The sequence below is a fragment of the Podarcis tiliguerta genome (assembly GCF_965153285.1).
Source record: "Podarcis tiliguerta genome assembly, chromosome: W".
Lineage (NCBI taxonomy): Eukaryota > Metazoa > Chordata > Lepidosauria > Squamata > Lacertidae > Podarcis > Podarcis tiliguerta.
Window position 1 is genome coordinate 15,165,697 of NC_139552.1, and position 27,380 is coordinate 15,193,076.

General features: G+C 40.7%; 1 protein-coding gene across 1 annotated transcript in view; it reads left to right on the forward strand.

The window, feature by feature from the left end:
- Window positions 1–24,205, forward strand: part of LOC310668846 (uncharacterized protein) — a 161,233-nt gene extending 137,028 nt beyond the window's left edge. The window contains exon 2 of the mRNA XM_083422193.1: window positions 23,991–24,205. Within this exon, the coding sequence (XP_083278319.1) occupies window positions 23,991–24,070 (80 nt within the window). The 3' untranslated portion in view covers window positions 24,071–24,205. The remainder of the gene's footprint in view (window positions 1–23,990) is intronic.
- The last annotated feature ends 3,175 nt before the right edge of the window (window positions 24,206–27,380 follow it).

Below are 27,380 nucleotides of genomic sequence, written 5' to 3' on the forward strand. Positions count from 1 at the left end.
GGAACAGGGATGCAGAGGTGTGGATTGATCAAGAATCATATCAAAATAGTTTAAACCCAGTCAACGCAATGCTTTCATTGCTGACACAGATGGCTTACTCTATATTTGTTATAATTCCTCATAGCAATCCCACCTGATCACTACACCCTGGGAGCTAGTTCTTTTCTCAGGCAGCTGATGATAGAAGTTAGAACAAGTCTCACAGGAGAAGACTTGATGTAATTACCCTCCTTCCTTGCCAATGTCAGTAGTGGTTTTCATGATCCATAAATGATAGGTGATATGATAGCCAAATACCGTATTTTTTGCTCTATAAGACTCACTTTTTCCCTCCTAAAAAGTAAGTGGAAATGTGTGTGCGTCTTGTGGAGCGAATGCAGGCTGCACAGCTATCCCAGAAGCCAGAACAGCAAGAGGAATCGCTGTTTTCACTGTGCAGCGATCCCTCTTGGTGTTCTGGCTTCTGAGATTCAGAATATTTTTTTTCTTGTTTTCCTCCTCCAAAAATTAGGTGCATCTTCTGGCTGAAAGAATGGATGCTTCTTGAAAATACTGATCTTTTAGATTTGGAAGGTTTTAACAATGTATTCGGTTGGCATGCATATTTATGGTATGACAAGGTTAAAGTTCACAGAGCTTTTAAAAATCATATTATTAGAAAAGAATTGTTTAATGTTTGGATAAGATACAAGGATCTCTTAGAAAATAAAACCCCAAGATGGTTGTCACCAATGGAAGCGAAGGCATTGAAAAAACCCAATATGGAGGCCAAATGGCTGAAGTATTGGGAAATTCTAGAGCAAGAGGGAGACAGGCTGAGATTGCAGAGTTTTGAAAAATTGAAAAATAGAGTCTGAGATTGGCTCCATTATTATCAAATAATGGAGGCATATAATTTGGACAAAAAGCTAGGCTTCCAGGTGGAAAAATCAAAATTAGAAACAGAATTGTTAGAACCCAAAGTTAAGAATTTGTCAAGAATGTATAACTTGCTGCTGAAATGGAATACTCAAGATGAAACGGTGAAATCTGCTATGATTAAATGGGCACGCTCTTCCGGGTTGAGCGCGCCTGGTAATGGCAGATTTCCTCCGTCTCGGAGGGGACCGCTCTCCGAAAAGAAGGGTCTGACCGCCTACGGCGAGGCGGAGACCCGCAAAAAACCACGGTCGGAGGAAGACCGTGGACCTGGGATCCGGCTTGTGCCAGTAGCGCCTCCCTTACTCGTGGGGAGACCCGGTTACGGGCTCCAGAGTGAAGTGGGGTGAGTGGCGCGGCACTTTGGATCGATCACTGTTTTCGGGGAGTGAAGCCGCACAGCTGCTGCCAGGAAGCGCCAACTTTTCCTGTGGACATTTGGACTAAAGAAACTCTTGTAAGTAAATGGAAATTGGATTACAAATTACTGAAATTCGGCATTAGATGGAAGGCTAAAACAGGAAGCCCACCTTCCACTTTGTAGAAAGATCAAGGCAAAAGTGAGAGAACTGGAGCCTCTAAAAAGTACTTTGCAAGGAAACAAATCTGTCACCCAAGCCTTTTAAACCCCCCCCCCTCGGAGGCAGGGGAAGAGGGGGAGACTGCTTTAACAGTTTATAGCCCTGCAGAGCAGTGTATTTTGAATTTATTTTCTACCATCTCGAGCCCGGGACCGGGCTGCCAAAAGGAGAAAAAGAATCTTTATAACAAGAAATAATTATTAAGAAGGAACGGATTAAGGGAGAACTGAATCTTTTTGCCCATTGTTTGCTGGAAAGGAAAAAAGGAGTTAAATGATAACTGTTATTGAAAGGTGGATGAAAAATAACCAAAGGGAATTGTAACAGGCTGCAGTGGAAAGTTACAGAAATACATTTTGGATTGTTACATTGTTACACTTTTGGATGGAAAACTTTCACACAGGCTGCAACTTTACAGACTAAATACAAGCATCTGACCTTGACAGTAAGATAACATTGAAAGAACAGACTTGGGAATATGGCAGAAAAAATAACAGCTCTGTTTGAACAATTTCAAAAAAACCTGTCTATTCTGGAATTTGGCATTTCTGATTTAAAGGAAAATGTACACAGCCTGGCTCAAGAAGGAAAAAAATTAGCAAACTCGGCTCAAGGATTGGAATCAAACCAACAAGGATGGATACCTGAGAAGAATATGGATCAAACAGAACAGGCTTTGTCTTTGCAAGAGGAACCTTCTGTGGAAAATATAGTAATAGAGCCTCAAATCGATGGACAAAAAATGGACTATGAGAGTAAAGAGTCCAAAGGACAGATTTGGAAAAGTAGTGCCACATATGGACTGAGAGATACAGGCTTGATAAGATATACTTTGGAAACTGGCACTTTGAGAAAGTTTGAAGAAGTGAAATTTAGTAACTTCAAAGAGAGTGTGGAGCAAGCTTTGGACAATTCTTTGGTGTACAAGAGGAATCATAGAGTCTGTGCAAGCTTGTTCAAAAAGGTCAAAGGAGATGTCGAGGGGAATGTGGCCTGGGACATAATTTTAGGCTCGAAAAAGACTCTCCGGACAGGTCAGAAAGATGATTTAAAGGCCTCGGACATAAGACAACCTGGCTGATGGATCGAATCTATGGACTGGAAAGACTTTAAAAAATTTGTAAAAAGGATTGGCAGTACCTGAAACCGGGGGGAAGAGATGGTGGGATAAGTTGGATTTCTTTTTTCCTTTAAGTAAAATTTGATATAATATGGTTTTAATAGGTATTTCTGGGGGATGACGGAAGGAATCTATTTGGTTCTAGGGATTAAGATAAGGAAGATGAAACATTAGGATATACGGGTATATTATCACAGGGTTTAAGACTAGAAAATTTAAGGTAAATTTTCCTTTTCTATTATTACATTTCTTTTTTTTTTTAAAAGGGGGTAAGGTAAACAAGTGGAAAAGCAGTAAAAGTTGGGTGGAATTTGCCGATTATACTAGAAATTGGTATACAAAGAGGGAGGTGGGAGGAAGTCATGGAAATAAGTCAAAAAAGAAGGAATTTGAAACTTTGTATTGTTTGGGTATTGTTGTGTTTTGCTTTTTGGGTTTTTTGGTGTTGGGGGGTGGGGAAGAGGGTCTTTTTTTTGGTTTTTGGGTTTTTTCCTTTTTTAATTTTCCTCTTTTTATAATTCTATACTCTCCTTTCTTCTCTTTTTGTTTTTTGTGGATATGTTTTGTTGTTCGTTTATTATTGTTTCATGTATATTGTAAAACCCAATAAAATATTAAAAAATAAATAAATGATTAAATGGGCACAAGATGTTGGGCATAACATTATGATCGCTGACTGGGAACAGTTATGGACCACAGGTATGAAGTTTACGGCATGTAATGCCTTAAAGGAGAATTTAATGAAAATGATTTACAGGTGGTACATAACACCAGTCATGCTGGCAAAAATCTATCATTTACCCGACAATAAATGTTGAAATGTAAAGAAATTGAAGGTACATTTTTTCACGTTTGGTGGACGTGCCCAAGGATTAAGGCTTTCTGGGAGATGATATATAATGAAATGAAAAAGGTATTTAAATATACCTTCCAGAATAAACCATAGGCCTTTCTCCTGGGCATGGTCGGCCAATTGGTGTCAAGGAAGGCTAGAACCTTTTTTATGTACGCTACAACAGCAGCAAGAATACTCATCGCAAAGCATTGGAAGACACAAGATCTACCCACCCGGGAAGAATGGCAGATGAAGCTGATGGACTATATGGAAATGGCGGAAATGACTGGCAGAATCCGAAACCAGGGAGAAGAGTTGATGGAAGAAGACTGGAAAAAATTTAAAGTATATTTACAGAAATATTGTAAAATTAATGAATGTTAGAAGAATACTGGAATGATGCTTTATGGTTTTAGCAGAAAGGTGCTAAAGAATTAAGCAAAAACTGATTGTTTGGGCTAAATTGGAAAATTTGAAAGTATGATTAGGTGAAGATGAATTAAAGAACAAAAAATTGTGAAAGAGGGAAGGAATTTGCCGAATTAGTTAATTTGAACTAGAATACAAAAAAGGGAGGTGTGAGGAAGTCGAGGAAATAAGTAAATGAAAGATTATGATATGGAATCTGGATGAGTTTTCTTTTTTTCTTTTTATTAGGTTATTTTGATGTACTGTTCTTTTTTCCTTTCTTATTTTTGATGTATTGTTTGTAAAAAAAATTCATTGTGTTTGTTTTTCTTTACGCTTTCTTTTTCTGTAATCAAAAAAACTTTTAATAAATATCTTTTAAAACAAAAAACAAAAACTAGGTGCATCTTGTGGTCTGGTGCGTCTTATAGAGCGAAAAATACGGTATATTCTGTTGCTCCAGAGGGGAAGTACCAGAGCATCTGGTTCAAATGTCAAGAAAGTAAACATTAGAAAGAACTTTCTGACAATAAGAGCTGTTTGACATTTGGAACAGATTACCTTGGAAGGTGGTGGGTTCTACTTCCATGGATATTCTTAGTTTGGATGGCCATCTGCCAGGGATACTTAGTTGTGATTCCTGCATTGCAGGGGGTTGGACTACATGGCCTTTGGTGTCCCTTCCAACACTATGATCCTATAAGGAGGAAGGAGCAACCCAGTTCATCCCTCAAACAGGAGAATTGATGCCCTAACATTCGGCTGTTAGTTCTTAAATTAATGGCTGAGACAATCTCTATTGATCTTCTTAATCTGTTTGAATAATGAAGGTCCAGTTATCCCACCTGATCCCTAATGTTGAGATAATGTGTAGAAATTTTTGTCACTTCCAGCACTGCAAGATGTTTTCCACGACACAAATTGCTGCACCACAGCTTCCCAGCTTCCTGCAATCATCTTGCCAAAGGGATTTTGCATTCTCTGTTCTTTCATTTTTCCCCTCCCCGTTTTAATGAGAGGTTCCCCACCTTCCTCTCCTCCATTGCATTCAGGTATTGAATTGATCTTCAAGATTAAAGGCACGGCTGTTTGAGCTGCTGAAGTTGGCTCTCAATAGTCTAGAATAAATCAAAGCCCACTAAGAGGACCCAGCATGAAACCTCTTCCATGGGGCCACTAAACCATCAATGAGGATTGGACATTTGTTTGAATACATTGTTTGTGTTTGTTATCATTTCCCCAGGAAAACTAATTAAGGAACTAATTGATTGTTTTGTTGCACTGCTAATTAATTCCATATGGTGCATGTCTCCATGGAGATACAGTAAGAGTTATTGAAACTTTAGTAATTTAATGTGTCATTGCTGGGTTAAGGGACAAGTCTGTAAAGCTAACCATCCTTAGAGGGACAGGCTTTGGGGAAAGTTTTAACTTCCCTCTCTATATTTTTTTGCAACGGATAGGCTTTTTCCCCCAACAGTAGTCAGCATTCTCAAACAAGGAGACTTCTTCAGTGCTGCCTCATTTTTATCTTTGCCCCAGTTTTCCAGATTATGGGGGCATCTTTCCAAAGTAAATTTAATCACTAGGGATCCTCCACTGATTCATTTTCATAAGATAGAATTGAATTTTATACAAATGATTGTGAGCAAATCATTGGCCTCAGCTTTCAACTCATTGTGTACATTTTGTGCCTCTCCCCTCTCCACATTCCATCTCAATATTAAGATCATAAAATAAGAGCACTGGTGGATCACACTAAGGACCCATATAGTCCAGCATCCTGTTTGCAGAGTTGCAACCCAGTGCCCATGAAATGCCCACAAGAAGGCTCTGAGTGCAACAGCAACTCTCACCACCCATGATTCATAGCAAAGCCATCATGAACATCAAGAACATAGCCATCATGCCTACTAGCTGCGGACAGGTTTGCCCTCCCTGAATTTGTTTGACACTATTTTAAAGCTGCCTGTCTGATCATCACTATATATGGTGGCAATAAGTTCCATAGCTTATCTACATGTTTTGTGAAGAAGTCCTTCCATTTGCTGATTCTGAGCCTCCCACCCTTCAGCCCTGCTAGGTGATCTCATTTTCTAGTATTAGAGAAGGGGAGGAAAACTTTTCTCTTTCCACTTTCTCCACATCACAATTCAGGACACAGAGAAAGAGTGTCCAGCTTATGGGCTCTCCAGATACATCTGATTGGCTCCTGTGGGAAACAGGATGCTGGACTAGCTGATCTGATCCACCAGGGCTCTCTCCACCTTGCTAATGTGCACTGATTAAATACTGCATTGCAATAAAGCAGTCTCTCTCTCTCTCTCTCTCTCTCTCTCTCTCTCTCTCTCTCTCTCTCTCTTTTCTTTGATGTGAATGTATGTCAGGGATGGGGAAACTGTTGGGATACTGCCAGGGAGACAAAGTCCATCATGACTCCACATCGTCTCCGGACGTCCATCGATCTCCCGTAGACACGCACTATCAGCAATTAACGACACGAGCTCCAGAAATAGCTTGCCACATTCCAGAGCCGTGCACGCTCTATCAGCAGATAAAGCACACAGCAAAAGATGCAGTCAGGAGAGCATTATTTACAAGTTTATTCAGCGTTGGTCAGAACAAAGAAAAACATGACTGCCTGCTTCAATGTCTCTGGCAGAGAGAGAGAGAAACGAAAGAAAAAGACACAACATAAACATCCTGTGAAACAGGAAATACGCAAGCTGTGACTCAAAGCCTGCTCGCTTTTAAGGTGGAATAGAAATATCCTAACAGAAACTGCACCCTTTACTCCTACTCCCATCAGCCTCAGAGTCATGCTCCTGCAATCAGATTCTTCTTCTTAGGGGATGAAATCAAGGACTTCTCCTTTGGGTTGTGAGAATAAGACAGGAGAAATGAATCAGAATACAGAAACACTCCAGAGCTCAGAAGGATCAGTGCTCCCCCCCCGGGGGGTACTCAAGGATACAAAGTACTGGCACGTTTTGATGCTTCCGGGTTGGTTTGCCTGGGCAATGGCGGATTTCCTGTCTCGGAGGAGACCGCTCTCCGAAAAGAAGGGTCTGACCGCCACGGCGAGGCGGAGACCCGCAAAAAACCACGGTCGGAGGAAGACCGTGGACTTGGGATTCGGCTCGTGCCATTAGCGCCTCCCCTACTCACGGGGAGACCCGGTTTCAGGGCTCCGGAGCGACGTGGGGTGAGTGGCGCGGCACTTCGAATCGATCACTGTTTTCGGGGAGTGAAGCCGCACAGCTGTTGTCAGAAAGCGCCAACCTTTCCTGTGGACATTCCGGCTTAAAGAAACTTTGTAAGTAATGGAATTTGGATTATAAAATTACTGGAATTCGGCACTTGAATGGAAGGTTTAAACAGGAAGCCCACCTTCCGTTTTGTAGAAAAATCAAGGCAAAGTCGATAGAAGCTGGAGCCTTTGAAAAGTGTTTTGTAAAGTAAACATCTTCGTCATCTAAGCCTTTTGAACCCCCCCCCTCGGAGGCAGGGGAAGAGGGGGAGATTGTTTTGACAGACTATTGACCTGCACCGGACAGTGGAATTTGATTTAACTTACTACCGTCTCGAGCCCGGGACCGGGCTGTCAAAAGGAAAAAAGTTTATATAATTAAAAAATAATGACAACGAAGGAATGGATGAATGGATTAATGGATTTTTAAATGGACTTTTCTTCTTGGAAAGGAAAAAGGGAGCTGAATTATAACAGTAAATGAAACGTGGAAGGAAAATAACCAAAGGAAACTGTAGCAGATTGTCATAGACTGTTGCAGAAAGGTGTTTGTGATTGTTACATTCTGGGATGGAAATTTCCATGCAGGCTGCAATTTGCAGACTGTAGACAAGCAACTGACCTTGAAAGCAAGATAACACTGGAGAAATAAGCCTGGGAACATGGCTGAAAAAATAACAGCTCTGTTGGAACAAGTTTTTAAAAAAGTGAGCATTCTTGAACTGGGTATCTCTGAATTGAAAAAAAATGCATTTATTTTGGCACAGGAAGGGAGTAAATCACCAGATCCGGTTCGAGAAATGGATTTAATTTCGCAAGGAGAGGCATTGGAGAAGAAGATGGAACAAACAGAACAGGCTCTGTCTCTGCAAGAGAAATCCTATGTGGAAATTACAGTAATAGAGCCTCAAATTGATGGACATAAAACTAATTGTGAGATCATGCAGACCAAAGGACAGATCCGGAGAAGCAGTGCCCCATATGGATTGAGTGATTTAGGATTGATGAGGCACATTTTGGAGGGTGGCACTGCGAGAAAGTTTGGAAAAGTGAACCCCAGCAACTTTAAAGAGAGCGTGGAACAAGCTTCGGACTATTTTTTGGCCTATAAGTTGAAATATAGAGTTTGGGCAAGCTTGTTGAAGAGGGTCAGAGGAGATGTTGGGGGGAAAGTGCTTTGGGACTCAATTTCAGGCTGGAAAAAGAACTTGCAGACAGGCCAGGAAGATGATTGTAAAGCCTCGGACATAAGAGAACCTGGTTGAGTGATTTATTTTGTTGACTGGAAAGACTCTAAAATTTGTAAAAAGGATTGGCAGTACCCAAAACTGGGGGGAAGAGATGGTGGGATAAATTGGGAATTTTTAAGTAAAATTTAGCGTAATATTGTTGGATTAAGAACCTTTGGGGGATGGTGGAAGGATTCTATCTGGTTCCAGTGAAACAAGATAAAAAAATTAAGACATTAGGATATATGACTTTAGGATTTGAGAGTATAAGATTTAAGGCTATTTCTTTATTTTTCTTTGTTATTTAGGGAATTGGGGATTGGTTAATTTTATATTTTTTGATGTTTGTTTGGGGATGTTGAGGAAGAAATAAGGTTTAAATGGGTTAAGTAAATAAGTGAATAAGCAGTGAAAGTTGGAAGGAATTTGCTGACTGGATTAATAACTGGAATACAAAGAGGGAGGTGGGCGGAGGCTGAGGAACCAAGTTATGAAAGAAGGAATTTGAAAAATGAAATTTTTCTTTGTTTTGTTTTGAGTGTTTTTGGTTTTTGGTTTTGTTAAATTTTTGTGTTGGTGGGATGGGGAAGGGGGTTTATTTCATATGTATTTTTTGGGGGTTTGCTTTTTCTTTTCCTTTTATTTTTTTCTCTTCTCTTTTTTTGTCTATACTATGCTTTGCAGTTTTGTTTTTGGTATCCTTGGAAAAATTCAATAAATATTATTTTAAAAAAAACCACACAAAGTACTGGCACGTTTTATTCCTAGACGAAGGGCACTGATTAAAAGTGTGACACGTAACTGTAACAACTTCATTGTAAGTACCAGCAGCAGTTTTCTAGAAGAAAAACACTGGAAGGATCATTTTGCTCAAGCAAGCCTGAGCTTGAAAAGGAAGCCATTTCTGCTCCTTCCTACCCCCCCCCCCAAAAAAAAACCCAGGACCTAGGTGAACAGAGTCAGTCCAAAAGGTTTTTCACTATGAAGACTGCCACTTGCAGTTTGATGAATCACCACAAAAGGGCAGCCTCACATAAATGTGTCCGCAATTCCTGACACTGCCTGAACCTTGAGGGACCCTTCTCAGATTTGCCTCTCCCCATCTGCAGTTAGGCAGGTGTTCACTTCAGAGAAGGTCTTTTTAGTCATAGTGGGGTGCTGTTCCAGACGACAGCACTGACTCTGGTGTCACTTAGCAGCAGATGAATACCTTTTAAATTTTGTCTCAGCCTGGTATCTGCAAGCTGGCTATAGGTTTTATCTGTTCTGCTGAATTTTATGGTTGGTTTTCCAAATACTGATTTTGACTGATTTTCTTTATTTGATTGTTTGGAGCATAGGAAGATGCCTTATGCTGAATCAAACCATTGGTCCACCTAGCTCTGTGTTATCTACACTGACTCACAGCAGCTCTCCAGTGTTGCACTCGGCTCCACCCCGAATGTCATCAGCCCCCCAATCTTCCGTTCAAGTTGACATCTCAGGCTATGGCCCTTCCATGACTTTTGTAGTGGTTATTTCATGGGAGTTTGGGACATATCTAGGCATCTGTGAAAACTGTGCATTTTCTTTATGGTTGTGACCTCACCTGAACCAGCTGAACCCTATTACCACCAATGCCTGTCATGCTTTCTGGTGATATCTCCGCACTTGTCATACCTCAAAAGGCTGTGAAGGACTCTGGCTTGGAGACAGAGCAACTGCTTTGCATGCAGAAGTTCCCATGGTCCATTTACAGATCGGTCTGGCAGAGACCCCTGCCAGTCAGTGTAGACAATACTAAGCTAGAAAGACCAGTGACCCGAATCAGTATGAGGCAGATTAGTATGTTTCTATGTGGAAGGCATCTGTGGCAATTTGTACACCAGACAGGTGACAGTTTAGCCATCATGCCACACATAGTGATGGCAGTCAATGTTTGTTGTCTGACCAAAAAGATCGTATTGAGTCAAAAGAATGACTCATCCAGTCCAGCATCCTGTCCATCCATCCTGCAACCAGATGGAAATGATGGAGCTATAAAAGGATTGATGGTGATAGAGTCAACATGCACTGAGTATCAAGCAGATGGACCAATCACATGACCAGTGGGATATATGATGAACTCTGTATGATTCCATGTCACTTAAACCATTGACCAACTTGTGCAGTATAGAGCCAATATGGTGTAATGGTTAAAGTACTGGACTAGGACTTGGGAGACCAGGGTTCAAATCCCCACTCAGCTATGAAACCTTGGTGTTGGATATTTAAACTGCAGTCAAAACCAACAATTTATGTTTTGCTAGAAAGGCACATGATAGGAGCTGAAGCTCACAGTTTTCCTATAATTTTTCTAGAGAGAACTCTGTGAGAGACACTCCCTCTGTGCCCTGACAAGGGGAGGGTATATATATTCTCTGTTTGAATTTTTTTTAAAAGTCCCGATGAAGATTCTTCAGCCTTTTAGTTTGCATTACTTCTAAATATGCACCTTGTTGTATGCAGTTCTTCCCAATGCCCTTAATTTAAAGCATTTTTTGTATATAGCTTTACTAACTTATGCATCTTTATAAATACTTTCCCCATTTATGTTCATTTTCTACGTTTTTAGGAGGGAGAACTGCTTCTGCAAAATTCAGAGGAGTGTGGATTTCAAAGGGTAGCTGCATTTTTTTCACATATTGTTTCAGGAAGCAGAAATCAAGTGGTTTTGCATTAAAATACAAACTGTGATAGGAATTTTGAGGTCTTAGATATATGTTAAATGTTCATAAGCTTTTTTTAGATAATATTTTATTAGTTTTACAATCAGTAAACACACAATACAGATAGACAAATACAAAGAAAAAGACAAAAGCAGTACATACAAACAATACAACAACAAGTTTATAAAGACAAAGTATGAAAGAAAAAATAAAAAAGAGTTAAAATCAATCATTGTGTCTTTGCATTTTTTAACATTAACCTGGGTCTGTGACTTCCCCAAACCTTCCCACTCTGTATTCCAGATCTTATATTCTGACAGTAAATTCTTGCCCTTTGGCTTATCTTTAGTTCAACATAATCTTGGTATCTTAATATAATTACATTTCTATATATCTTAAAACATTAGTCTTTCTTAATCCTTAAATTTTTATGCTAATAATCTTTTAAATTCAATCTGGTGTCATCAAACATTCATTGTCTTATAATATTTCTGTAAATAGTCTTTGAACTTCCTCCAGTCTTCCTTCACCGTCTCTTCTCCCTGGTCTCTGATTCTGCCAGTCATTTCTGCCAGTTCCATATAGTCAATAACTTTCATCTGCCATTCTTCCAGCGTGGGTAATTCTTGTGTCTTCCAATACTGTGCGATGAGTATTCTTGCTGCTGTTGTGGCGTACATAAAGAATGTCCTGTCCTTCACCTGAACCTGTTGGTTGACCATACCCAGGAGAAAGGCTTCTGGATTCTTCCGAAATGTGTATTTAAACACTTTTTTCAGTTCATTATAAATCATCTCCCAGAAGATCTTAATCCTTGGGCACGTCCACCAAAGGTGAAAAAAAGTGCCTTCAGTTTCTTTACATTTCCAACATTTATTATCAGGCATATGATAAATTTTTGCTAGCTTGACTGGTGTCATGTACCATCTGTAAATCATTTTCATTATATTCTCTCTTAAGGCATTACATGCCGTGAATTTCATTCCAGTGGTCCATAACCGTTCCCAATCAGCTAGCATTATATTATGACCAACATCTTGTGCCCACTTAATCATTACTGATTTCACTTCCTCATCCTGTGTGTTCCATTTCAGCAGCAAGTTATACATTCTTGACAACATCTTAGTTTTGGGTTCTAACAATTCTGTTTCCAATTTTGATTTTTCCACCTGGAAGCCAATTTTCCTATCCATTTTAAATGCCTCCATTATCTGATGGTAGTGTAGCCAATCGCGGACTTTGCTTTTTAATTTATCAAAACTCTGTAGTTTCAATTTATCTCCATCTTGTTCTAAAATCTCCCAATATTTTGGCCAGTTGGCCTCCATATTGAGTTTCTTTAAAGCTTTTGCTTCCATTGGAGACAACCACCTTGGAGTTTTGCTTTCCAAAAGATCTTTATATCTAGTCCATACATTAAACAGTGCTTTCCTGACAATGTGTATTTTGAACATTCTATGCACTTTAACCTTATCATACCATAAATATGCATGCCAACCAAATACATTATTAAATCCTTCTAGATCCAATATATCTGTATTTTCAAGAAGTAGCCATTCTTTCAGCCAGCAGAAAGCTGCTGCTTCATAGTAAAGTTTTAAGTCCGGCAGGGCAAAGCCCCCTCTTTCCTTTGCATCTGTTAATATTTTGAATTTTATTCTTGGCTTTTTGCCCTGCCAGACAAATCTGGATATGTCTTTCTGCCACTTCTTGAAACAATCTGTTTTATCAATGATCTGCAATGTCTGGAATAGAAATAACATTCTTGGCAATACATTCATCTTTATCACAGCAATACGGCCTAGAAGTGAGAGTTTCAAATTAGACCATGTATCTAGATCCTTCTTTATCTCCGTCCAACATTTATCATAATTGTCTTTAAATAAATTCCCATTTTTAGCAGTCATAGTAATTCCCAAGTATTTTACTTTTTTCACCACTGTCAATCCTGTCTCATTCTGAAACCTTTCTTTCTCAGTTTCTGTTAGATTTTTTGTCAGAACCTTAGTTTTTGTTTTGTTTAATTTAAAACCTGCCAATTGACCAAACTCTTGAATCAGTTCTAAAACTTTTTTCACACTAGATTCTGGCTCCTGTAATGTGAAAACCAGGTCATCTGCAAAAGCTCTTAATTTATATTGTTTAGCTCCGACCTGTATCCCTTTGACCATTTGGTCCTTTCTAATCATATTCAGCAACACCTCCAGGACTGATATAAAAAGCAAAGGGGAAATAGGGCAACCTTGTCGTGTTCCTTTTTCTATTCTGAACTCCTCAGTCAAAACATTATTAACAATTAGTTTAGCTTTTTGTTCAGAATAGATTGCTCCTATACCATTTTCAAATTCTTGGCCTACCCCCATACCTTGGAGATTCTTCTTCATGAAACCCCAAGAGATATTGTCAAAGGCTTTCTCCGCGTCCACAAATATCAAAGCCGCTTTTGTATTTATCTTTTCCTGTAAAAGTTCCAAAATGTCAATTATATTCCTCACGTTATCTGATAAGTGTCTTCCTGGGAGAAAGCCTGCTTGGTCCTTATGAATCTCCTCTATTAAAACTTTCTTCAGTCTTCTAGCCAAGATATCTGCAAAAAATTTGTAATCCACATTAAGCAATGATATAGGCCGATAGTTCTTAAGTTGATGTTTTTCAAATTCTGTCTTTGGTATAAGAGTCACAAAGGCTTCTTTCCACGTTTCTGGTGCCCTTTTCCCCTGAAGTATTTCATTACATACTTCCTTTAAAGGTTGAATTAGCCAATCTTTCAATGATGTGTAATATCTTGCAGTCAGCCCATCAGGTCCTGGAGACTTGTCTAGTTGCATATTTTGAATGGCACTCTCCACCTCTTGTTCTGTTATCCTACAACTCAGTTTAGATTTACTTTCTTGAGATATTTTTGGTAGCCCATTCACTTTCAGGAATTCCTCTATATCTGTATCTTTCTGTGGTTGTTGAGAGTAAAGCTGTCTAAAATATTTTTGAAAGGCACTCCTAATCTCAGTAGGATACTGTAAAATTTTTCCTTCCACTTCCAAATTTGTAATAGTGTTCATTTTCTGCCTCTTCTTTATTTGCCATGCCAATAACTTTCCACATTTATTTGCAGATTCAAATGTTCTTTGTCTCATTTGTCTGATCTTCCATTCAATCTCTTGATTTATCATTTGCATATACTGTACTTGATGTAGCTTTATCTCTCTTAGAATTTCTTGTGACTTTGGTTTTGATCTCAATCTCTTTTCGCCTTCCTTGATCTTTTCCAGCATCTTTTCTCTTTTTTCCTGTTGTAGTCTTTTCTTGAGTGCATTCTGTTGTATCAAAAATCCTCTCATCACAGCTTTGCTTGCGTCCCAAATGGTTCTTTTCTCCACCATGGTGTTCAAGTTTATCTCAAAGTAGTCTTTCAGAGTTTTCTGGGCTTTCTTAACAAATTCCTCGTCTCTAAAAAGAGAGTCATTCATCCTCCATCTAAAGGAACCAGTTGGTTGTAGGTTCATTACCATCTTTACTGCATTATGGTCGGAGCAAGTCTTTGGGAAGATTTCCACTTTTCTTGTCTTCGGTGCCAGTCCTCTAGTGATCCATATTTGGTCAATTCTAGTCCAAGTCTTTTTGGCTTCAGAAAAGAAGGTTCCCTCTCTTTCTAACCTTTTCCGAGGCTTGCTTTCAATTTGACAGCTCAAGACCAGGGAGTCTGAACGGCGAACCCGCTGCTAAAAGCCTCTCATCCAACGGGAGTAAAAAGTCCTTTTTGAATTTCCCCCCCCTCCTTCCCTTCCTAAGGGGGGGCTGGTCTTTCAAAGACTTCAGATTTGTTTTTTAGTCCCTTCTCTCTTTTTTTTTTCTTAACTATTAGCGACACAGTCTTTACTTTCTCCTATTTACAGAGCGGAAGGCTGACTTCCTGTTTAAGCCTTTCCGCTTCAGATCAGATCTTTTCAGAAGAAATTTAAAGTTCCAATTCTCTTCCAAATTCAAAATCTTTGTTTCTTTAAATTTTTATCTCCTTTACTCACGGTTATTCTTTTTTTGTAATCCGAATTGTCTCAAGAAGAGGCTGAGCGCTCTCCGATCACAGCAACTTGCGACGTCGCTCCGAGAAGGTAGCGATTGACTCACAGCACCGCGCTAGCCCCCCTGCCGTTCTCCGGGGCTGTTTTTCCCCCCCAGAGACGATCTGAGGCTGCGCTCTTGGTACCCGCCGAGTCCCACGGCCGTAGGCTTCCTCCGCCTGCGGTTTCAGTGGGTTGAGCGCCAGCGATCATGACCGCCTTCCTTTGATCTTCGGAGGAAGGGCTCCGAGAGGGACGGGGTTTTTGCCGCTATGTTAAATGTTCATAAGTGTACCAACCAACCACGTACATAGATCAGCACAGGAAGACTGACCTGGAACCATTTTTGATTCCCAAACTGTTCCAAACTGACCAAATGTTTTCTCTGCAAGGTCAAAGGAAAATGGAAAAGCCTCCCCATTGACTTTTCCTTCTCAAATCCTGTCTTAAGGGTATATCTGTGTTTGAATAGTGTGAGCCTGTGACCTGACTCAGGAACTAAGCATTTACCATTACTAAGTATTTATCATTACAAAAGACTGGCCAGGCTCCCCAGGGTATCCAATCAAGTAAGCAGGGTATCCAATCAAGTAACCTGCCAGACAGGTGATAAACAACGACAGGAGAAAAACAGCATTCAAATTTCTGATTTAGATCGCCTTTTCTGTGATGTAGGTATGATATATCTGGGGTGGTGGTCTTGAACTACACCCCTTGTGTGATGTATGTATGATGTTTCTGGGGGTGGTCTTGATCTACAGGGTGGCAATTTCAAAATGTCTATATAAGGCCTTGCGCGCCATTGTTCTGGGTTCCTCCTCCCTCCTGTGTGTGGTGAGTGAGGACCCTGTTGCAACAGTTCAATAAAGATCAGGCTTACTAGCTGCTTTGCTTCTCTCTTTTTAAAAAATATTCTTTTTATTGAGTATCTCTTAAGAAAGAAAAAAAAGAAAAAGATCAAAAAGAAAAGAAAAAACAAAACAAATCAACAGATTAATAAGCAATATCCGTACATAACACAGGAATGACATTCATTACCGTCCTTTTCCTTAAAACATTATATTTTTAAATATTTAAACCTTTTCTCTACACCTCCCTTGACCTCCTACCCTCCCATTTTTGGGTTTCTTAATAAGACGTTCTTTCTTTTTTCTGCAGCTATTAATTACTGGTTTGTGCGTCGTAAGACTTATATCAAACCTGCTATAGTTTTTAAGTCTCTGTAGTTACCTTCAATGTATACCATAAATTTGTTCCAATCATTAATAAACTTTGTATTTTTTTGGTTTCTAATTTTTTGTGTCATTTTTGCTGACTCAACATACTCATATAATTTTGCTTGCCAATCTCTGATTGTTGGGATATTTGGGCTTTTCCAATTTTGTGCAATTAATATTCTAGCGGCAGCCGTAGCATATTGGAAAAACGTCTTATCTTCTTTTTTGATTTCGTCCCCAATTATTCCTAGTAAGAAGGCCTCTGGCTTTTTAGGGAAGGTGTATTTAAGTATTTTTTTTAACTCATTATAAATAAGTTCCCAAAATTTCTTCATTGTTTCACAGGTCCACCACATATGGTAGAAATTACCTTCTTTGATTTTACACTTCCAGCAAGCCTTGTTTCCTGTTTTGTATATTTTCCCTAGTTTTGCCGGTGTGATGTACCACCTATACATCATCTTTTCCAAATTTTCTCTAAGTAAAACACATGCCGTGAATTTCATTCCACTAGTCCATAAATTCGACCACTTATCATATTCTATATTATGTCCGAGGTCCAATGCCCATTTTGTCATGACCTCCGTAATTTCTTAATCTTTAGCATCCCAATCTAATAATATGTTATACATTTTAGATAATAACTTGGATTTGCCTTCAATTATTTCTATCTGGAATTTAGATTTTTTCTCATTTATCTTCCTTCCAAACTGCGTTTATTTGATGGAATTGCAGCCAGCCTGTTAACTTGTCTTTCAACTCCTCATATGTCCTCAATTTCCATCCGCTGTCTGATCTTATCAGTAGGTCTTCATATGTCAGTCTTTCTCCTTCCATGTTTGCTTTTTTGGTTGTTAAAATATCAATTGGGGATAACCACCAGGGTGTTTTCCATTCCAAAAGTTTTTTATTTCTCTCCCAGACTTCATATAGTGGCCCTCTAATAATGTGGTTTGAAAAACCTTTATGTACCTTTTCTTTATCTAGCCATAGATAGGCATGCCAACCGAACCTGTTGTTGAAGCCTTCCAGGTCTAGCAGGTCTGTATCTTCCAATCTTATCCAATCTCTGATCCAACAGAGACAGGAGGCCTCAAAATATAACTTCAGGTTAGGAACCGAGAAGCCCCCTCTTTCTTTCCAATCTGTTAGTAATTTGAATCTAATTCTCGGTCTCTTCCCATTCCATATAAATTTCGAAAGAGTTCTTTGCCAATCTTTAAACATTGAGGAGCCTCTAATCACAGGGATGTTTTGGAACAAAAATATCATTCTTGGGAGTATGTTCATTTTTATGGCCGCCATCCTTCCCATCCACGAAAGCTTTACTCTGTTCCACGTATCTAAATCTTTTTTGATCTCCTTCCATGTTGTGAGATAATTATCCTGAATTAGATTTATATTTTTTGTTGTTAGCCAAATTCCTAAATATTTTATTTTTTTAGCCACCTTAATTCCGTTTTGTGTCTCCAGTTTTTCTCTTTCGCCTTTTTCCAAATTTTTAGTCAACATTTTTGTCTTTAATTTATTTAACTTGAAACCGGACAGCTTGCCATATTCTTCTAATAACTCCAGGGCCTTACTAACACTCTTCCGCGGTTCTTCCAGAGATAGCACCATATCATCTGCATATGCTTTTAGTTTGTATTCTTTCATTCCTATTTTGATCCCTCTAATCTCTGATGTTGCTCTAATCTTATTCGTTATTACCTCCAATCCCATAATGAATAAAAGCGGGGATAGAGGGCATCCCTGTCTTGTTCCTTTTTCAATTTTAAATGAATTTGTTAAATTGTTATTTATAATCAGTTTGGCCGATTGGTTTGAATAGATCGATTTTATCCCTTCCATAAATTCGCCCTCTAGCCCTGCTTTCTCCATGCTTTTTAACAAGAACAACCATGAGACATTATCGAACGCCTTCTCTGCGTCTATGAAAATCAGTGCCGCAGGTACCTCATTCTTACACTCCAGATATTCTATGATGTTTATGATATGCCTCACATTATCTCTGAGAAACCTGTTTGGGAGGAATCCTGCTTGATCTTTATGTATTAAATTTACTAAGCACTTTTTCAGTCTGTTTGCCATCACTTCTGCAAAAATTTTATAGTCATTATTTAATAATGATATAGGTCTATAGTTTTTGATATTTAATTTGTCCGTGTCCGGTTTAGGGATCATCGTAATATGGGCCTCTTTCCACGTTTCTGGTATCTTACCTCCTCTTAGTATGTTATTCATAAGGTCACATAATACTGGCGTTAGTTGGTTTTCTAATATTCGGGTCCTGGGGCTTTCCCTAATTTCATCTTCCTTATCGTATCTTGGATCTCTTCTGCATTTATAGGTTTATTTAGTTGAATTCTTTCTTCCTCTGTTATGGTCTTCCCACTGTATTTTTCAAAATATTCTTCTATCCGGGTCGTCTCTTCGTCTTCCTTTTTGTACAAGTTCTCATAAAATTTAAGAAAATTTTCCTTTATTTCTTTTGGGTCTTCTATCAGTTGTTCCTCTGTTCTTATCCTATTTATTACATTTTGTTTTTGCCTTTTTCGCAGTTGCCAAGCTAATAATTTACCCGTTTTATTAGCCGATTCAAAATATTTTTGTTTCATCAACTTAATTTTCCATTCAATTTCTTGACTTGTTAACATTGAATATTGTGTTTGTAACATTTTTATTGTTTGTATATTTAGTTCGTCTTTCGGGTTTGTTACTAATTTTTTCTCACATTCTCTTAGCTGGCTAAGGATTTCCTCTTTCTTTTGTTCTCTTACTTTCCTCTTATAGCTGTTTTGCTGAATAAAAAAACCTCTTAGCACTGCCTTACTGGCGTCCCAGACTACATCTATACTTGTTCCTTTATTGAGATTCAGACTAAAGTAGTCTTTTAGAGTGGCTTTGGTCTTTACAATAACGTCTTCACTCTCTAGTAAGTATTCATTCATTCTCCATCTAAACCCGCCTTGAGATACACCTTTTATTTCAAAGACTATTGAGTTATGATCGGATAGATGTTCTTAATGTGAGTTCTCTTGAGATCCAGATTTGATCAATTCTGCCCCAGCTCTTATGTGGCTCTGAGAAGAAGGTGAATTGCTTCTCAATTGAGTGTTTATATCTCCAAATGCCTACTAGATCTAAATTTTCCTCTAAGTTGTTAAAGGATCTTGGCAGCTTCCCTTGATTACCTTTTTTCTTTTCTGATTGTCTATCTATTTCTGGTGCCGGTACTCCATTAAAATCACCCAGTAATATCGTCTTGTTACACTCTAACTCCAATAGTATTTGTTCCAGTTTCTTAAAGAACTCCAATTTATTCAGGTTCGGGGCATATATGTTTATCACATTGAGTTTTTCACCCTGAAAGTTAATTTGAACCCCCAAAATCCTTCCTTCATCGTCTTTGTAAATTAACTTGGGTTCCCATTTTTCTTTGACATATGTCACTACCCCTCTTTTTTTTTCGGCAATGGAGTTTATAAACTCAACGCCTAATTTTTTATTTATGAGGATATGTTTATGCTTTTTAGTCATGTGTGTCTCCTGTATACATATCAGATCAAGGTTCTTTCTTTTCAAAACATTCACAATTTTATTCCTTTTGGTTTTTTCATTCAGTCCATTCACATTCCAAGACAAAATTTTCAGATTCATTATTGTATTTACTTTTCAAACTACAAATAACAAATAATTTAAATTCGAGTGGTTTTGTTTTCTGGTTCCTCTTCCTCTTCTTCTTCCGCTACTCCCTCTTCTTCCGCCTCTTCCTCTTCTTCTTCCTCCCTTCTTTTATCTTCCTGTTCTTTTCCTTTCTCCTTTTTCCTTCTTCTCTCCTCTGGGTCCTCGTTTCTTCCTCCATATCTCACCTCCACTTTCCCAAGCTCTTTCTCGTATCTACGCAGAAACTTCCTTACTTCTTGGGTCTCAGTAATTCTAAATCTTTTTTCTTTATAGAAAAAGGAGATCCCCTCAGGGAACTCCCATCTATGTTGTATACCATTGTTTTTTAACACACTTACTAGCTGTTTATATCCTTCTCTTTTGCGTAGGAGTCTAGTTGGTAGTTCTTTAAAGATGATAATTGGCCTGCCTTCAATAATTAATTTCTTTTGATAACTTGTTCTTAATATCATGTTTTTCATCTCCATTGAATTAAATATAACTAAGCATTCTCCTGGGACTTTTCTCAGTTTTACTTGTGTAGACCTTATTTTAATCCTGAAGGCATTTACAATTTGATAGGCAACCTCCTCCTCTTTCAATTCTAACCATTTCGCTAGCTCTTTTGTCATTTTTTCTTTTATATTCTCATTTGTTTCTTCTCCTACTCCTCTAAATTTTAAATTTAATTGTTTCTGTTTCATTTCAATCATTGCTAAATTATCAAAGATTTGGTCTTGATTTCTATTCAGTTCTCCTATTTCATCTTTTATCCTATCTGTCTCCTTCTTTTGTTCTTTCATATCTTTTTGTATTTTTTTGTTTGTTTCTTCCATAGTCTTTGATCAAACAGTCAGGTCTTTAATTTTATTTGACAATTCTCCTACTGCTCCCTCTATTTTCTTATCTATCAACTCATGCATCTCTCCTAGCTTTTCCTCCATGTGTATTTCACTCTGTTTAAATTCTTATCCTGCCTTCCAGGGGGTTGGACTAGATGACCGTTGGGGTACCCTCCAACTCTACACTTCTGTGATATTCTTAGTTGTATTGGGGTACTGTTTGGAAAATAACTTTTAGACTTGAGACAATGTAATGAGGGACTTTATGGCTACATTTTCACTGTTTCCATGCACACAGTGGCAGGAGCCCCATGAGCTAGCCACCCCCTTAGAACCAAGGGAAATTCAATTTTTGGACTAAAACAAGAGCATGAAAGAAGCAGTTGAACTGGCCTCTTGCTCATCATCAACTCAACCAGCAACCAGCCAAGATAGTCTGAGTAATGGTGGGGTTGATAAGAGGCTGCAGGCCTCCAAATTGTAGTTGATGGCTCGGTTGGGATACTTCCAGGGAGACGAAGGCATCAGGCAGGCCTCCACGTCATCTCCGGACGATCTCTGGTCTCCCGTAGAACAGCATCAGTCAATTAGCGACACGAGCCTCAGACACATTCCAAGACTCGTGCACGCCCTTTCTGCAGAGTTTCCACAACACATTCAGCCAGGAGAGCATATTTACAGCTTTATTCAACGTAGATCAAAACAAAGGAAAAACATGACTGCTTGCATCCGTGTCCAGGAAAACAGCAGGAACAAAAGCTATATACAAAACGGAAGTTCCCAGCAAGACAGTGCTGGGAGTAAACAGGCATGTGACACACAACAATCATGCCTGACCATTTAAGGTGGAACGGAACTATATCCTAACATCCTCCCCCTTTCCGTGTAACCTGCAGTACCTGTGGTTCAACCCAATTGCAACCTCTGTACATAAACCTTAAGTTGTTCTCTGTTAACAACCTTAGACAACAGATCAGCAGGAATTTTATTTCCTGGCATGTAGGACACCTGAATGAGTCCTTTCTGAATACACTCTCTTGCATGATGTAACTTTATCTGCAAGTATTCGGTTCTTTGCTTGCAACTCTCTGAGTTCAGCAAAGCCAAACAGGATCTATTGTCTTGATACACTTGTATAGGACATTTCACAGAAACTCTGATGTCCTGAAACAGTTGCATCAACCATTCACAATCCATGAGTGAAAATGACAGAGCATTGAGTTCTGCTTCACAGGAACTTAGGCTCACTGTCGTCTGCTTTTTCCACAGCCAGTCAAACAGACAGTGGTTGTACATGTAGCATACTCCAGAAGTGCTTGTACCATCCATGGTGTCACTTCCAAAACTAGCATCTGCAAAGATTTCAAGACCTCCAGTCTTCTGACTGGTGAAGATTCAGAGCTTTCCAATCCTGAACAGTAGGCCTGTTGGCATGTCTGCTAAGCAGGTTAGTGCTTACAGCTATGTCAGGTCTTGAACATCTAGCAATGAAATTCAACTTGCCTAGAATGCATCTGTACAGTGTGGTGTCAGAAAATGCTTCAGCAGTACTATCTGCCTTGTAACCTGTCACCATCGGTGTGTCTGCTGGGTTTGCATCAACCAAATTCAACCTGGTTAATACATCAGCAATTTTCTGTGTTTGGTGTACCAGAAAATTGCCTGCTTGGTCCCTCTCCACCTGCAGAGAAAGATAGTTGGATACCTCACCAAGATCCTTCATGTCAAAGTGCTCCTTCAGCTGAGCTAGGGTGCTTTGGTACAAAGCCTGATTCTTCCAAAACAGAAGATCATCAACAAAACATAAACAATACAGTTTGTTTTGCCCCTCCTCCTTGACAAATACACATGGATCAGCTTTGCCCTGGTGAAAAGCTAGAGAAAGCAATGTCTCAGTGAGTTTTGTGTTCCAACACCTGGCACTCTGCTTGAAACCATATAAGGACTTCCGTAGTTTACAGACCATTCCCTTCTTTATCTGCACTCCATCAGGTGGAAGCATATACAGCTCCTCCCCCAAAATCCCATACAAAAAAGCTGTGTTCACGTCGTGATGAGAAACGTGCAGTTTCTCCTCTGCAGCAATCTTGAGCGTTAGCCTAATGCTCTCATACTTGACAGTGGGTGAGCAGGTCTCATGGTAATCTTGTCCTGGTACCTGTGTAAAACCTCTGGTGACCAATCTGGCTTTGTGCCTGACAACCTTGCCAGTCTGGTCTGTCTTGGCCTTGAAGACCCATTTGCTGCCAACCAGTCTCATTCCTGGGACTACTGGGAGTAGCTCCCATGTTTTGTTCCTATCCAAGGAATCAACTTCAGCCTTCATGGCATTAAGCCATGGCTCAGCATCTTTAGAGGTCAACTCCAGAACCTCTTTGAAGCTTGAAGGTTCCCACACCTTCTCTGAGCTACCAAGAGCAGCAGTTGCTGTCTAAGCAAACTCATCAGCAAATCTCTTTGGATATTTGCCTTTTGTGGCCCTTTCAGATCTGCGTACTAGACGAGCTTGTTGAGGGCTGGAATACCCAGCTCCTGGCAGCCATCGATGAGATCGCACCTAAGCGCCCTCTGTGACCCCGCAGAAACCGGGCTCCCTGGTTTACCGAGGAGCTCCGGAAAATGAAGCGGGACCTCAGACGGCTAGAGCGAGTATGGCGGGGTGCCCGTGACAGAGCCTCAAGAACATCTTATAGGGCTTTTATGAAAACCTACGAGATGGCGGTGAAGGCTGCTAAGATGTCTTACTTCTCGGCCTCCATTGCATCCGCTAGCTCTCTCCCGGTGCAATTATTTAGTATAATCAGGTCTTTAACGTCCCTTGAGGGACAGCCAAATTTAAATAACAATTTGACACACAGCTGTGAGGCATTTGCGAGCTTTTTTGCGGAGAAGGTCTTGTTGCTCCGCCATGACCTCCCTGCCAATTTGGATACAATAAAGGAACTGGAGGCCCCTCGACTGTCCTCGGGTCCAGTATTGGACCACTTCAACCGGATATCCCCAGCCGATGTGGACAGACTCCTCCGAGCTGGAAAGCCCACCACCTGTCCTCTTGACCCGTGCCCGTCTTGGCTGATTAGAGCGTGTCCAACGAGGTGCGGGCCCTCCTGGGGGATATCATCAATTTGTCCCTTGGCACGGGGACATTCCCAGGGGAATTGAAGGAGGCAGTGGTGCGCCCGCTCTTAAAGAAAACATCATTAGATCCTTTAGATCTATCCAATTACCGCCCGGTTTCGAATCTTCCGTTCCTGGGTAAGGTGATTGAGAGAGCAGTTGCTGAACAGCTTGGTGAGTTTCTGGATGAAACATCGGCTCTCGATCCATTCCAGTCCGGCTTCCGCGCTGGTCATGGGACCGAGATGGGTCTGGTCACCCTAACAGATGATCTTCGTAGACAGCTGGATCAAGGTGGCCGGGGCTGCTGATTCTTCTAGATCTGTCAGCAGCTTTCGACATGGTCGATCACGAACTTCTGGACCACCGCCTTGCCGACGTGGGGATCCAGGGCACAGTCCTTCAATGGCTGCACTCATTTCTCTCTGGTCGGGGACAAAGGGTGGCGCTTGGGGGGGAATTGTCATCGCGCCACTCCTTGGTGTGTGGAGTACCTCAGGGTGCGATACTCTCCCTGATGCTTTTCAACATCTTTATGCGCCCTCTCGCCCAGCTTGTCCGGAGTTTTGGGCTGGGTTGCCATCAGTATGCTGATGACACCCAACTCTATCTGTTGATGGACGGCCATCCTGACTCGGCCCCAGACACACTGACCAGATGTTTGGAAGCTGTGGCTGGATGGTTACGTGGAAGCCGGTTGAAGCTAAATCCTTCGAAGACAGAGGTTCTGTGGCTGGGACGGGACGATATGGGATTGGGGGGGCAACTCCCATCTCTTGCGGGGGCGCAATTAGTGCCTGCACCGTCCGTTAAGAGTTTGGGTGTAATCTTCGACACCTCCCTTTCCATGGAGGCGCAGATTGCAGCTACAACAAAGGCAGCATTTTTCCATCTCCGCCAAGCTAAGCAGTTGGCTCCTTACCTCTCTCGCCCTGACCTAGCCACTGTGATCCACGCGACGGTCCCCTTAGTCTGGATTATTGTAACTCGCTCTACGTGGGGCTGCCCTTGAGACTGACCCAGAAACTCCAGCGGGTGCAGAATGCTGCAGCGAGTCTTCGCTGCGAGATCACATTCACCCGGTGCTATACCAGCTGCACTGGCTCCCAGTGGAGTACAGGATCAGGTTTAAGGTGCTGGTTTTAACCTTTAAAGCCCTATACGGCCTAGGACCCTCGTACCTACGGGACCGCCTCTCCTGGTATGCCCCACAGAGAAACTTACAGTCTTCAAATAAGAACATCTTGAAGGTCCCAGGCCACAGAGAAGTTAGGCTGGCCTCAACTAGAGCCAGGGCTTTTTCGGCCGTGGCTCCGATCTGGTGGAACACTCTGTCACAAGAGACCAGGACCCTGCGGGACTTGACATCTTTCCGCAGGGTCTGCAAGACAGAACTGTTCCACCAGGCCTTTGGCCAGGGCACAGCCTGACTCCCTCCCTCGGCAATCTTCGCAGAGCTCTGGCCCAATGGTTGCCAGTGTCTTGAATTAATTAATTTTATAATTGAATGATTTTAGAGTGTTGTTTGTGCTGTACTTTTGTACTGTTTTATTGTTGTTAGCCGCCCTGAGCCCGGCTTCGGCTGGGGAGGGCGGGATATAAATAAATTATTATTATTATTATTATTATTATTATTATTATTATTATTATTATTAAGTCTTCTGCACTCATCTCCTTCTTCTTAGGAGAAAAGTGGCCAATGGTGAACAGTGGTTCTTCCAGTTCAGTGTCAGACGCATCAGATGGTCTGATTGAGGCCTTTGAGCTCTTGTAGTCTGCTGTGTCATCACTGTCGCTGACAACAGCAGCAGCACCGCCCACTAAGCTGGAATCCGAACTCTGATCATCATCCTCAACTTCCTCTTCTACCTCAACATCATCTGCTTTTTTTACAACATGTTCATCTTCCTGTGAGTGACTGGAAAATTCCCACATCCCCCCCCCCCCCCACACACACACTTAGGATTGTACTCAACACTCTTTGTGAACCTAATGGACTTTGAGTCAGTCATTAATACCCTGTATGCACCTTTTTCGTACCCCATGAACAAACCATGTGCCCCACGCTTCCCAAGCTTGCTGCTCTGTGGGGTGTGTACCCACATGTCAGAACGGAAGATTCTCATGTGCTTGACGTAAGGTTTCTTACCAAACATCTTCTCATAGGGAGTACAATCAATAGGTGATGACAGTCTCCTGTTATAGGAATAAAGGAAGCACGATAAAGCTTCACCCCAATATTTCTCAGGTAGATTGGCATCATGCAACAAGGTTTTTAGGCCTTGCAGCAAAGTTTCGTTTGCTCCCTCACAAAGTCCATTCTCCCATGGAGATCTAGGACTTGAGAAGCTGTGCTGGATTCCCTTCTCAGTCAGGAAAGCTTCAAACTGCTGAGAAGTGAATTCACCGCCTCGATCAGTAAACAAACAGCCAATGCGTTTGTTATGAGCATTCTCCAACCAAGCACAGAACTCCTTGAACTTAGGAAACGCTTCTGACTTCTGCTGGAGCATAAACACATGAATGTACCTGGGAAAAGAATCAATTAAAACCATGAAGTACCTTACTCCACCCAAAGAGGGCGCAAGTGGACCAACTAGGTCTGCGTGGACTAGCTGATAGGGTTTGGAAGCCTGTCTGCTAGACACCTTGCCTTTTGGAGCAACCGTCACCTTGTTCTCTGCACAAGATACACATTTCATGTGAAACTTACAGGGCTTGATGTTCAAACCCTGAACCAAACCAGGCATATTGGCTAGTGCCTGCCAAGACATGTGACCAATTTTTTGGTGCGCCTTGTGAATACATCCTGCATGAAGAACTTTGTTAGTTTGTGCAACACAATAAGATTCAACATTAGACACATCAACAGCATTGTCATTATAAGTTTTCAAGAACAAGCCATCTATAAACTTCGCATGCAAAATGTCCTCTTTGCCTTTCCTGATGACACAGAAGCTCTTCTTGAAGGAAATTTCAAAGCCTCACCCAGTCAGCTGTGGGACGCTGAGCAAATTGTCTGAAGAATCTGGAACAAAAAGTACTTCACTGATGGTTGTATGCAGACTTGCGAGTTTCACTGTCCCGACTCCTGCAATTCTCAACGTCTTTCCATCAGCCTGTTGGATCTCTCCATCTTGAGGCGTGAAGGGGATAAACAGGTGCGGACAGAGGGAAGTGAATTTGAGACTTAGAGCGGTACCGGAGACACAGGGAGAGAACATCAAAGATAAACTGATATCAGAATTGGCACAGTGGTTGGAGATACCATCAGAAGAGATGGCAAAAATGGTGCAAAGTGCATTCAGAATGAGAGTAAAAGCAACCAGAGCAAGGAGATTTACAGGAGATTGTTTGATTACATTTAAAGATAGAGAAATGAGGAACATGATTTTGCAGAAGAATAGAGAAAAGAGACTGAGTATAGACGGGAACTATATAATTATCTTCAA